The 13326-nt window shown below is 43.0% G+C and overlaps 2 protein-coding genes across 5 annotated transcripts in view; one reads left to right on the top strand and one right to left on the bottom strand.

Annotated features, from left to right (window-relative positions):
• Window positions 1-5018, bottom strand: part of NGLY1 (N-glycanase 1) — a 22971-nt gene extending 17953 nt beyond the window's left edge. The window contains exon 1 of one of the 4 annotated variants that reach the window (XM_033165074.1): window positions 4808-5018. Coding sequence is in view for 1 of the 4 variants with exons in the window: in XM_033165073.1 (XP_033020964.1) it covers window positions 4808-4827 (20 nt within the window). In the remaining 3 variants the exon portion in view is untranslated. The other 3 variants (XM_033165071.1, XM_033165073.1, XM_033165072.1) reach the window with 3 other exon arrangements.
• Window positions 4728-13326, top strand: OXSM (3-oxoacyl-ACP synthase, mitochondrial). The gene is made up of 3 exons (XM_033165075.1): window positions 4728-4829; window positions 8319-9329; window positions 12902-13326. The coding sequence occupies exons 2-3, from the start codon at window positions 8344-8346 to the stop codon at window positions 13302-13304; spliced, it is 1389 nt and encodes a 462-aa protein (XP_033020966.1). The 5' UTR covers window positions 4728-4829; window positions 8319-8343; the 3' UTR covers window positions 13305-13326.

Here is a 13326-nt window from a genome sequence, read left to right as displayed (position 1 = left end):
GGTTTAAGAACAGGTTCAGTTTAAGAGCGGACTTCCGGAATGGATTAAGTTTGTAAACCGAGATACCACTGTACCCGGAATTTCCTGAAAATACCCGGAATACTGCAGCCAGGAGAAATGTCTGGGCAGAAATCGTCAGAATGTCTGGGAAAATCTGGACGTATGGCAACCCATGTTGGCAGTGTCGTTTTTGCCGATTTCCTTCAAAAGCACCTCAACAACTTCTGTGTCCAGGCTGGTACAGTACAAGGTTTCTATGTTCCAGTATGGTTAGAACATGAGCCCATGTCACTGAGTCTCAGGCTGAAACTCAGGTGTGACACACACCTGTGTGTATTCATGTTATCATTATCATAATCACCACCATTATTATCATCAGGAAGCTGCAATCTTGAGTGGAGGACTAGTACTGCTGCTAAACTGTCTTCTCTGGCTGTTGCACCACTCCAAATTCTCTCTTCCCCCAGCTTCTTTTTTTCCCCAGCACAAGAAAAGACTGAAAAAGACCTTTTGGGGGGATAGAAAAGACCGAAAAAGACTTTCTTGGGATAGAAATTTTATAAAAAATAATAATAAATATATATTTTCCCCGGGGGAGGAAGTAGATAAGGAAAGGGATCTTAAGCGAGGAAACAGCTGGAGGAAAAAACACCGAGTGGCACACCTCAGTCCCCCAGTATACTTTCCAGTTTTTCATTCAACATTGCAACCTGGCAAAGACTGCTTTTAGAAAAGCATCAGAGAAAGGTAAAGCTAAAGGGACCCCTGACCATTAGTTCCAGTCGCGGACTCTAGGGTTGCAGCGCTCATCTCGCTTTATAGGCTGAGGGAGCCAGCATACAGCTTCCGGGTCATGTGGCCAGTATGACTAAGCTGCTTCTGGCGAACCAGAGCAGCGCATGGAAACGGCGTTTACCTTCCCGCTGGAGCGGTACCTATTTATCTACTTGCACTTTGACGTGCTTTCAAACTGCTAGGTTGGCAGGAGCAGGGACCGAGCAACGGGAGCTCACCCCGTCATGGGGATTCAAACTGCTGACCTTCTGATCGGCAAGTCCTAGGCTCTGTGGTTTAACCCACAGTGCCACCTGTGTCCCTTCAGTGAACCATTATGCCTCAGCAAACCAGTTACCGTGGAGCAACAGGAGAGGGAAATTTTGTGGCTGGTGTCCTGCTTGCAGGCATCCCATAGGCTTTGTAATGGCCACTATGGGAAAAACAGAATTTGGAACTTTGTTCTTGCCTCATGTTCTTAATACAAGATTCTTCCTCATCTGTGTACAGCTGGAAGTCGATATTATCATCACAGGTGTCGATTCTATCATTCACACCCCAATCCTAAGTATACTTATAATGATCTCAGTGGAACTTATTTCCAAGTAAAAGCACACTTGGAGTTGAATGTAACGTTTTCAGCTTACGAAGCTGTAGTTGCTCTCTTAAATGCACATTAAACATTGAAGCCTTAACAACATGTTCTCAGATGTTCCATAACCATGCTTAAGATTTCATCCATGGAGTCCAATCTTATGCATATAGAAAAGCAAACAGAGATAAAAACCTGGCTGTTCTCCACACCATGGCAACTCAACACACACACACACACACACACACCTCAGATTAATTACCACAACCTATTGTTCTGGGTTTGTCTCTGAAGATTTCTCGGAAACTTCAGTCTGTTCAAAATTCAGCTGCCAAGAAGCTAACTAGGACCAGCTGTAGGGTACATAGCTAGTCACTATACTGGCTGGTGAGCTATTTCTGGACGTGATTCAAAGTTCTTGTTTTTAGTTACTGGTAAAAGAAAAAATGTCTTGGGACTGACTTCTCCCAGATACTCTTGCCCAAAGGATGCTGTCATCCTTAGAGACCTTCTACTGCATCCCTAAACTTCCCATATTAGGAAAATACTCTCAGTAACATATATGTGAAATGCCCTCTCTAGGGATGCATCCCTGGTGTGCCAGGGTTCGAAATTAGCAGGGCACCAGGCGCATTTTTCACCTAAACATTCTTCATTTGCGAGCACCTCAAAAAGTATGCACCTGGCTGACACTCAAGGATTACTGAAATTCATGTGCTTTGAAGCATATGTTAAGGATAGATAATATGTTAAGGAGTTTAACAATATCTTGCACCTCCAATTATCCTCATTGCATTTTTAAACTATTATACTTATATTGCGTACAGTTATATATTTCAAGATATTGTTTGTGAATAAGAAAAGAAAAGGATAGCAATATGTATATGTTTATTTTGTGTGTTTGTGTAAATGTGTATTTGTATGTGTATTTTTTAAATAATAAATAAAGAGAAAAAAAGGAGTTTAACAATAAAGAGTAGAGTGTTTTGAAAACTGGAGTGCGGTACCAATATTTTTTATTGTAAACACCAAATTAAATATGTATTAACAATTTCTGCTAAAAATATATTAACAATGTGTCACTTATGTGAATTGCATATTAATTCATGCTTATCAAAATAATAAATAAAAAGTGTTGCTGACACATATACACCCCGCTGTGGCAACTAGACATTCCGTTTCGGCGCCCACAACCCAAGTCCCAGAAGCCATTTGGCTCCTAGCTTTTCTATCCCAGTTTCTAACACTGCTTAGTGGCAAATGTTGCATCCTGTCAGCATCAAGCAAAGCCTCTCTCTTTCTTTTTGGTGCCTAGAACAGCCTTTAACAACCTGGTGCCCTCCAGATGTTTTGGACTACAACTCCCATCAGCCCAAGCTAGTTAGCCTAGAATCTCCCAGCACATAATCTTAACTGATCAATATGCATGGGTTTTATTGATCCGTACTTTCCAACTAGCAGGAAAAGAATTATTACTTCTGTGAATCCTCACTTCTAAGGACAGACTCCATGTGATCATTCTCTCTTCCTCTTTGAAGTGTCTGTCCCTGGGCTCAGAGAAACAAATGACAACCAGTTGCTGAACCAGCTGTCACGGCCACATGAAGAGGCTTTGAAGAGAAACCGGGTATTTTCTCAGCTTAGGGAAGTTTCAGGCATGAAACTGGTAACAGGAATCTGTTGTATTAAATGCAGCAACCCCATTGCCCTTTCATTATACAAGTCATTAATCTTTCTTCACAGAAATCTAACTGAAATATATGGAATTAACAGCACAATCCTGTATATGTCTACTCAGAAGCTGGTGAACGTGTGTAAGAAGAAAAAATTGATATAGGTTGAACAAAAGGAGCATCACTAGCTATCACACATATCTTTAATGCCAAAACCTTTCCCATTCAGAGACTTAAGAACCTTATTTAGTAATGAGACCCAATAAAACTGACATTTTATTAACACTTCCTAACCAGAACCCATTTTTACTATTAAAACAACCTGAAACACCATGTTACAAGGCATCCAAAATAATCAGATCTGCACACCAGATTGAACTAGAATTATTCTGATGTACCAACCCCGGAAGTCTAAAAACACTTCCTATTCCTGGGATTGCCTAGGCAAAAGTTTACAGAAGGAATCCTAATAAACAGGAACTAAATAGGAGTGGTGAAGTAAGCCACAACCTTAAAAAGGAAGCTACATTTCTTGCTTTAAGTTCCAATTTCATTTTACTCTGTAGAGTGTGCCAGTCTGATTCTTTAGAATACCTCAGAACCAGATATCCTGGGATCTTTGAAAACTCATTTTAACTACGGTACTTAGAAGGTACATTCAGTGTGTAGATTGACATGATTCCCATTTGGTCCTGTGAGGGCATTTCAATTATGCAGTTTGATATGCAGCTAATCAATTACCGGTAAATTTCTGGGCAGTATTTTAAAACAGCTGTCTACTGTAAAAAAAAGAAAAGCACTCTTCAAGGCTGAATTTCTCTTGGTGTGAATTTAGTTATTTAGCATTTTTCAAAAGCAGTGGTTTTCCCCTCCTCCCCTCCCCCAGTCCTAAATAATAATCTGCTCAATTACTTTAAAAGGTGGATTCTTAAGATTTCTGGAGGATTTCCACATCATTTCATTCTATACCTCATATAAACGTTCTGGTTTGGGATATCTTGGTAGCGTTCCAGATTGTTTCCTCGGGCTTCTTTAACACACCCCAGTATTTTGATTTATTTTGATTTTTTGCTTGTGCAACAACTTTATTTCTAAAATGGCTGTTCTGGGCCTTTCTGTTGCATTCATTCTGACATCTTAACTTCTCTGGCCTGAAAGCACTATAACAAATCCAGTGGAGAAGGAAATGCACTCTGTATATACACAGAGGTTCTCGTAATTTATTATCATTCCCAGGCTCTCTAATCTAATCTGCGTGTGGTGCCTGCCACCACAAACAGGTTCTTCAAAATTACGATCTACCAGGCATGCTGCAGATGGGAAGGCTTCCTATCACAGTAGGCCAGAAGCATGTGTCTCACAGTTCAATAGGAGCACCGAGATGCAGCTTCATGCTATATTATATATACACCCTGATGCAATGAATGGGCACAATGGTAAGGCCACAGAGCAGATGCAAGACAGAGGGCTTCACGACTGCTATTTTTAAGCAACTGGCCCCACAGGAGGGAGAGATCTGGTTGCAGCTGACCCAACGCAACATGGGCAAACCGATACTCTGTGTAAACACGACAACGTCAAGGCAAATCACTGCCTTACCCGCCCGCGGCACTTACACGCAGCTCTTTCATCCATGGTCCAAAAGCTTTTATTTAACCAAGACGCGCCGTCGTGTCCCGGCGGCCTCCGCGAGGAGACGACACAGGCGCAAGCCGTCTCACCACCCTCGGCACTGTTGTTTGCCGGGCCCGTCCGCACCCCCACTCACCTGATGCTATTTATCCGCATAGGTAAGCAGCAAACGGGAGGCCTCTAAAAACGTCTCTGTGGGATTCAGTGACGAGCGCGCCGCTGCGGAGGGTCCCACGGCGGCAGCCATCCTCCCACAGCGGCACTTGACCACCCCGGATGTCCTTGCCAGCGAGCAAGGAACTTGTGCTTTGCTGTGCGCCCGCCCGCACTCAATTCTTGATAAAGCTGACTCAGGCGGCGGCGGCGGCAACTCCAGAAAGTGAAGCGAGCGGGCGGAATCCTCCCTCCCCTTTCAGAAACTTCTGTGAACGCAGCGACGGCGGCGACGTTCTCGCCCCGCCCCGCGCGGTTTTTTTTTGGGGGGGGGGGGTTGTTTTAGGGTTGTTGAACATGCGCAGTAGCGAGAATGACGCCACTGCCATCACATCGAAACTCTAGATCTCAAAGCTCAAGAACCAGCTTCTTTCTGGTTCTTTTCACCAGAAATGCGAGTGACCAAACTAGGCGCTCCCTTTGGGTTAGAAAGAAATCAGGCTCCCTATTATTCTGCATTTCCCAGGTTGATTTGTTGAAGGATTCATTGAAACTGGTTTATGCTATGATCTCATGCTTATGTTTTGCAAAATAACATGTTTAGTATTTTAGCCCCGCCCCCTAAACACGAAAGCTTATAGCAAGAACAAAACAAAACAAAATAAAAAATTCCTTCCAGTAGCACCTTAGAGACCAACTAAGTTTGTTCTTGGTATGAGCTTTCGTGTGCACTGGAAGGAATTTTTTATTTTGTTTTGTTCTGACTATGGCAGACCAACACTGCTACCTACCTGTAACAGCAAGAACAAACTTAGTTGGTAACTCTCTAAGGTGCTACTGGACAATTTTTTCATTTTTTTTGGTCAGTCGTGCCATGTTTTGTCATTTTTGTGTGTGTGCAATTCTGAAAACTATATATATATATATATATATATATATATGGAGAAATCAATCAGACTCACCTATATTTGTTAGGTGATCTATGCTGCTCGGAGGGAGTCAATCCTCAGCAGAATGAAGCAGGTGCATTTATTGTGTCAGGTGGTCAAGCACAATCTTCATCCATCATCGCAGAAAATGCACACTCTTCAACTTTGGCATCACGCATGCTTTCATCCCAGCTGAAAACTGCACCATGTTACATCTTCTGTGCGTTCAGATGAACAGATCTGTGTCCTCTGTATTGTGCAAATCTGATTCTACAATTCAAATATTCAGTGCTTTTTCTCCTTTAAAAAAATGTTTAGGGGTGCTCTCATTTTGACTCAAAAAATACCATTTTATAGTTCAAATCAGGGGAAAAAATATAGTAAATGGACAAAAGTACAAAGATTCACAAAATGTTTAGGGGTATGCGTACCCCTGCGTCCTCCAAGAAAAAAAGCACTGCAGATATTCCTTTCAAAATTCTGCAGATTGTCTAAAGCCCAGCACAAATGTAATCATAATGATGGAGGCTGCAATCCTATCCACACTTGGCACAGAGTTAAGTCCAATTACAGTTAACCCTGTGAGATTTACTTCACGATAAACATGCTTAGGATCTGGCTCCATGTCCCACTGAAAAGCCTTGTTGCTTTTGGAAGAACTTGCAGTACAATTCTATGCATGTTTTCTCAGAAGTAAGTCCCACTGTAGTCAATGGGCCTTACTCCTTAGTAGATGCATTTAGGATTGCAACCCTATTCACAATTAACTTTTGCTGGATAGGGGGCTACTGCATGAGGTATAATAAACTGCTATTGAAGATGAGGAGACCTTGAAAAGCAGTTTGCCTCATTCAGTTTTTGAATTCTGCTGCTCAAAAGCATGGGGGTGGGGGAATGGGGAGAGCAACAATCCTAAAGGGTATGTCAAATCCCTTGGGTGCCCCAAAACAGGTTGTTTTTTATTTATTTATTTATTTATTTATTTGTCACATATATTTCTCACCTTTCCTCCAATGAGCTCAAGGTGACATACATGTCCCCCCTTCCTTACCATTTGATCCTCACAACAACCCTATGAGGTAGGGTTAGGCTGAGTGTCTGTGATTGGCTCAAGGTAATCCAGTGAGTTTCATGACTGAGCAGGGATTTGAACCCTAGTCTCCCAGGTCCTAGTCTGACCACTACACCACACTGGGTCCTCGTCAGAGAAAAGACAGGAAAGGAAACAAGTATATGAACTAACTTGTCCAAGCCTTAGAATACTATACAGTGCAAACCTATTGGGCTAACTGAGTTGCTTATGATATAGCTAGTTATTGTGCCAATTATTTTGATTATTTGTCTAATCTGCCAACTATATCATGGTGATGTCTCCTAGCAAACTGTGAGTTAATAAGTTGGTCTCTAAGGTGCTTAGTTGGTCTCTAAGGTGTTACTGGAAGGATTTTTTTATTTTATTTTTTATTTTGTTGTGAGCTAATAAGTTATTGTCCGTATCGTTAAAGCTATGGTTTTCCCAGTAGTAATGTATGGAAGTGAGAGCTGGACCATAAAGAAGACTGATCTCCGAAGAATTGATGCTTTTGAATTATGGTGCTGGAGGAGACTCTTGAGAGTCCCGTGGACTGCAAAAAGATCAAAATTATCCATCCTTAAAGAAATCAGCCCTGAGTGCTCACTGGAAGGACAGATCCTGAAGTTGAGGCTCCAGTACTTTGGCCACCTCATGAGAAAGGAAGACTCCCTAGAAAAGACCCTGATGTTGGGAAAGATGGAGGGCACAAGGAGAAGGGGACGACAGAGGATGAGATGGTTGGATAGTGTTCTCGAAGCAACTAGTATGAGTTTGGCCAAACTGCGGGAGGCAGTGAAAGATAGGCGTGCCTGGCGTGCTCTGGTCCCTGGGGTCACAAAGAGTCGGACACGACTGAACGACTGAACAACAACAATAAGTTATTGTAAACAATTTCAGTTCAAACCCTGCAAAGGCTGTATATTGGGACTGAAATATACAGCCTTTGCAGGGTCCCAGCTGAAATTGCTTTACCTCTTAATTGATTCCCATCTTCACAAGAGAGCTGAACAAGGTCGAGTTCTGATTTCAGAGTGTTTCTTGAGCAGGTAGCATAATAGCAGATGGGCCTTTCTAAAAAATATTAACTTGGAAGCTGTCATGTACATTTTAATTCTTGTGTATTGACCCATTCATTATTTTGACATGTAGCCCAAAGGCCAATTTCAGCATTGTTCTGTGTTAGAATAATTTGGAAGTAAATTATCCCTGCTATCCAAGGCTTTTTTTTTAGCCAGAACTCACCAGAACTCAGTTCCGACACCACTCCATTGGGAGTCATTACTATTATTAGAGAACAAGGGAGGCGCCTCTTTTTCTAGAAAAATAGCACTGCTGGTATCAAATTGCAACTAATAAATTCTTTAAATGAAAAACAGGCATGGATTAGAAAGAACATCTTTGTTTCTTTTAAATGTAGTGCACCCACTGTTTTTCTCCATAAATGATTCCATAATAATTAAGAATAATAGAGTTGCCTTTTCGTCCTACAGGAATTCATTTCTGAAAACTGCCGCCATGCTTCTCCACTTCTCAAGGGATGTCTTAAAAACGGCATGCCTCAATCTTCAAGGTTCCCAAGTACACCGGCATTTGAGAATCTTAAGAAAGCCTTTGAGCACGGGCACAACTCCTCGAAGCCGAAGGAGAGTGGTTGTCACAGGCATTGGGTTGGTGTCGCCCCTGGGCGTCGGAACGCAACTCGTGTGGAACAACCTTCTCCAGGGAAACTGTGGGGTCGTTGCTCTTGAAGGGGAGGAATATTCGGCCATCCCGTGTAAAATAGCCGCCTGTGTGCCGAAGGGAGTTGGCGAGGGCCAGTTCCACAGAGAAAGCTTTGTGTCGAAATCAGAGAGCAAGGCCATGTCATCTGCCACCATTATGGCCATAGCTGCTGCCGACCTAGCAATAAAAGACTCTGGGTGGCATCCACAATCTGAACTGGACCATTTGAATGCTGGTGTGGCAATAGGGATGGGAATGGTTCCGCTGGAAGACATTTCTGACACGGCCTCGATGTTCGCAACAAAGGGTTACAACAAAGTCAGCCCATTCTTTGTTCCAAAGATCTTGGTCAATATGGCGGCAGGTCATATTAGCATCAGATACCAGCTGAAAGGACCCAACCATGCCGTATCCACGGCCTGTACCACGGGAACACATGCTGTCGGAGACGCCTTTCGATTTGTAGCCTACGGTGATGCTGATGTGATGCTGGCTGGGGGGGCGGAGGCTTGCATTAGCCCTTTGTCTCTAGCCGGGTTTGCTAGAGCTCGGGCTCTGAGCACTAGCTTTAACTCAAGGCCCCAGCTGGCTTGCCGGCCATTCCACCCGCTGAGGGAGGGATTTGTCATGGGAGAAGGTGCCGCCATTTTGGTTTTGGAAGAATATGAGCATGCTGCACGGAGAGGAGCTAAACTGTACGCAGAAATTTTGGGCTACGGACTCTCAGGTGACGCTTGCCACATAACAGCCCCTAATCCAAATGGGGATGGTGCCCTCAGGTAAAAACCACGAACATTTAAATAATTGTAAAGTTGTTTTCTATATTGGGAATAAATCCATATGTTAGAAATTCCGTAATGTTTAATACTTATTTTTGAACTTCCCAGCCCAGTCTGGAAGCTGTCATATACAGTGGTACCTCGGGTTACAGACGCTTCAGGTTACAGATGCTTCAGGTTACAGACGCTGCTAACCCAGAAATAGTACCTCAGGTTAAGAACTTTGCTTCAGGATGAGAACAGAAATTGCACGGCAGTGGCGCAGCGGCAGCGGGAGGCCGCATTAGCTAAAGTGGTACCTCAGGTTAAGAACAGTTTCAGGTTAAGAACGGACCTCCAGAACGAATTAAGTTCTTAACCCAAGGTACCACTGTGCTGAGTCAGATTGGCTTAGATAGCTCCGTATTCACTGGTATTGACAGCTCTCCAGGGTTTCAGGCAGCAGTCTCTCCTATCCCAACATTGAAATGTTGGAAATTGAACATGGGACCATTTGTACACAAACCTTGTACTCTAGCACTCAGCCATGGCTCTGCAGTGTACTCTGAATTCTGTGACATGTTAACAGCAGCAGCAGCAGCAACAACAACAATTCATTATTTATACCCCGCTCATCTGGCTGGGTTTTGCCAGCCACTCTGGGCGGCTCCCAACAGAATATTAAAAATACAATAAAAGATCAAAGATTAAAAACTACCCTGTACAGGGCTGCCTTCAGATGTCTTCTAAAAGTTAGATAGTTGTTTATTTCCTTGACATCTGATGGGAGGGCGTTCCACAGGGCGGGCACCACTACCGAGAAGGCACTTTGCCTGGTTCCTTGTCACCTCAATTCTCGCACTGAGGGAACCACCAGAAGGCCCTCGGAGCCGGACCTCAGTGTCTGGACTGAACGATGGGGGTGGAGACGCTCCTTCAGGTATAGAGTCCATTTGGCCTTTAAAGGTCAGCACCAACACTTTGAATTGTGCTCGGAAACGTACTGGGAGCCAATGTAGGTCTTTCAGGACTGGTGTTATATGGTCTTGGCGGCCACTCCCAGTCACCAGTCTAGCTGCCACATTCTGGATTAGTTGTTGTAGTTTCCGGGTTACCTTCAAAGGTAGCCCCACGTAGAGCACATTGCAGTAGTCCAAGCGGGAGATAACTAGAGCATGCACCACTCTGCCACCAGATGTCTTCTAAAAGTCGGATAGTTGTTTATTTCCTTGACATCTGATGGGAGGGCGTTCCACAGAGGCGGGGGCCACTACCGAGTAGGCCCTCTGCCTGGTTCCCTGTAACCTCACTTCTCGCAGTGAGGGAACCACCAGTTATGGGGAAACCTTGATATTTTGTCTGTCAGACATGTTATTTCTTGTTTGGGACCCTCAATTTATTTTTGGGCACTCCTCTGCCCCACCTGCAAAAGAGTGTACAAAATTGTAAGTGGCATAAAGCGTATGCAAATTATGCAAATTTCTGTCTTCTCTTTTGAGTGCAGCAAGGGCCTCAATCCATATACAATATACCAGGCTCAGAAAATCTTGTTGGCACACCTGGCCAAACCACGATCTCTTATTCAATCCTGCCTTGAAGGCAATTGATAGAATTAAGTTACAAAAGAATTGTGAAGCACTTTGTATCTGTCCAGTAGTCTTCTGGAAATGATTAATAATATTGCAGAAGTAAAATCAATCTCCCTTACCCATTTTGAATGGCAAAAGAAATAGGACAATGTTTATCTACATTAATTAGATATGCTTGTTCAGTTTCAAAGAGACATGGCTGCTACTAGTGTTTGTGGAAATATTATTTCCTTTTAAAGATGGCAAGTAACACAGCAGAACATTCAAGATAATTAATGCCTTCGGCTCATTAGGACTGAATTTTCCACTTCGGCATTAGCCTGGCCATAGATTCTATGGAATATTTCAATTAACATGACCTAACATGCAAGACAAATGCATTTATCCCTGCCTTAAGGATGTATCCTAAGGAATTTATTCTTACTCGTTTTCATGCGCTGAGGCTGCATGTTGAATACACAGTGGCGGTCTTGTGGAGTTGCATGATGGATGAATGTATGGTGCTAGTATAGTAGTTTTAGGGTTTAATCACTTTCGTGCACAGTGGCTGCATTCACATTCACATGCAACACTAAACCGTGGTTTAGCGGCACATGGATGAGCCTCCATGAATCTGAGGAGAGGGCTGAGGTCATGCACTCCTCCTCCTCCTGCAAGTTTGGGAGGAGGGCTTGCGCCAAGTTTACTTTCAAAGAATCTTGGCTGAGTATTATGTGTGAACTGATTAAATCTGCGAACCACCTTCCTTGCCCCACCCTCCAGCCCTGGCAGACTTTCCCAGACCATGACTTTGAGAACAGCAGAAGCAGCTGGGAGGAGAGGAATTCAGGGATAGGCTTTTTTGTTTTTTTAAAAATAATTTTAGTTTGCGTGTCCTTGTTTATTTAATCCTTTTGCATCGTTTTGTAGGATTTGTGGTGTTTTATATATTGTGATTTGCTGCTATTTTTTATCGATTATGGATGAGTAATTCTTTATTGTAATTGATAAGTGTAAACTGTTTAATTATTACTTGCTGATGTTTAATTTTAGTGTGTACTATTGCAGTGTTTTTCAACCACTGTTCCGCGGCACACTAGTGTGCCGCGAAATGTTGCCTGGTGTGGCGTGGGAAAAATTGAAAAATTCAAGAGAATTACTTTATATATAGTCAATGTAGGCACAGAGTTAAAATTTTAAACATTTTCTAATGGTGGTGTGCCTCGTGATTTTTTTCACGAAACAAGTGTGCCTTTGCCCAAAAAAGGTTGAAAAACACTGTACTATTGGATTCTAATGTATTATTGCATACTGCTTTATTTGGTATAAGTTGTTTATTTTAAAGTCATTGTGACTTTTTAAATAGGATCTGATGGTTACTATTAATGTTTGATGTTTTATTATTATTTGTGTGTGTGTTTGAAGCCACCCAGAGTGGCTGGGGCAACCCAGCCAGATGGGCGAGGTATAAATTAATTTAATAACAATAACAATAAATAATATTCATAGTTAGACAGTGGCTTGTTTAGAAACAGAGCACTTTGTTGTAAACCAGGATCCTTGGTTCATAGAAGAGTTTGGATTTGATATCCCGCTTTATCACTACCCGAAGGAATCTCAAAGCGGCTAACATTCTCCTTTCCCTTCCTCCCCCCACAACAAACACTCTGTGAGGTGAGTGGGGCTGAGAGTATGACTAGCCCAAGGCCACCCAGCAGCTGCATGTGGAGGAGCGGAGACGCGAACCCAGTTCACCAGATTACGAGACTACCGCTCTTAACCACTACACCACACTGGCTCTCAGTAAGGTTCTTTGAAAGCAAAGCTAAACTTGACAGAAATGCTACTTCCAGCCACCCTGGAAGAAGAGAGAAGGCAGAAGCGTGTTTGAACTCGATGCTTGCTCAGGTTCATGGAGACCCTTACGCGTGCTGCTAAACCATGGCTTAGTATTCCATGTAAAATCAGGCTAATGTAGGAACATAAGTAACTTGAATCTCTTTCTTTCTCATTCTCCTCCCCTAGGTGCATGTCAGCAGCAATGAAAGTTGCTGGAATTTGCCCTGAAGATGTAACATACATAAATGCTCATGCCACCTCCACTCCACTAGGAGACGCTGCAGAGAATCAGGCTATTAAAGGACTCTTCAAAGAACACGCATATTCTCTTGCCGTTTCCTCAACAAAGGGAGCAACAGGCCATCTTTTGGGTGCTGCAGGAGCTATTGAGGCGGCTTTCACTGCTTTGAGTTGTTATCATGGAATTTTACCACCTACTCTAAATCTAGATCAGACGGAGGCACCGTTTGACCTCAATTATGTTCCACTAGTACCCCAAGAATGGAGAAGTGAAAAGCGGCGTATTGCTCTCAGTAATTCTTTTGGGTTTGGTGGAACTAATGCAACACTGTGTTTTGCTAATGTTTAGCTTTACTGTCCATGTATGCATT

This window comes from Lacerta agilis, chromosome 12, assembly GCF_009819535.1.
Source record: "Lacerta agilis isolate rLacAgi1 chromosome 12, rLacAgi1.pri, whole genome shotgun sequence".
Classification (NCBI taxonomy): domain Eukaryota; kingdom Metazoa; phylum Chordata; class Lepidosauria; order Squamata; family Lacertidae; genus Lacerta; species Lacerta agilis.
This window is presented reverse-complemented; position numbering and strand designations above follow the sequence as displayed.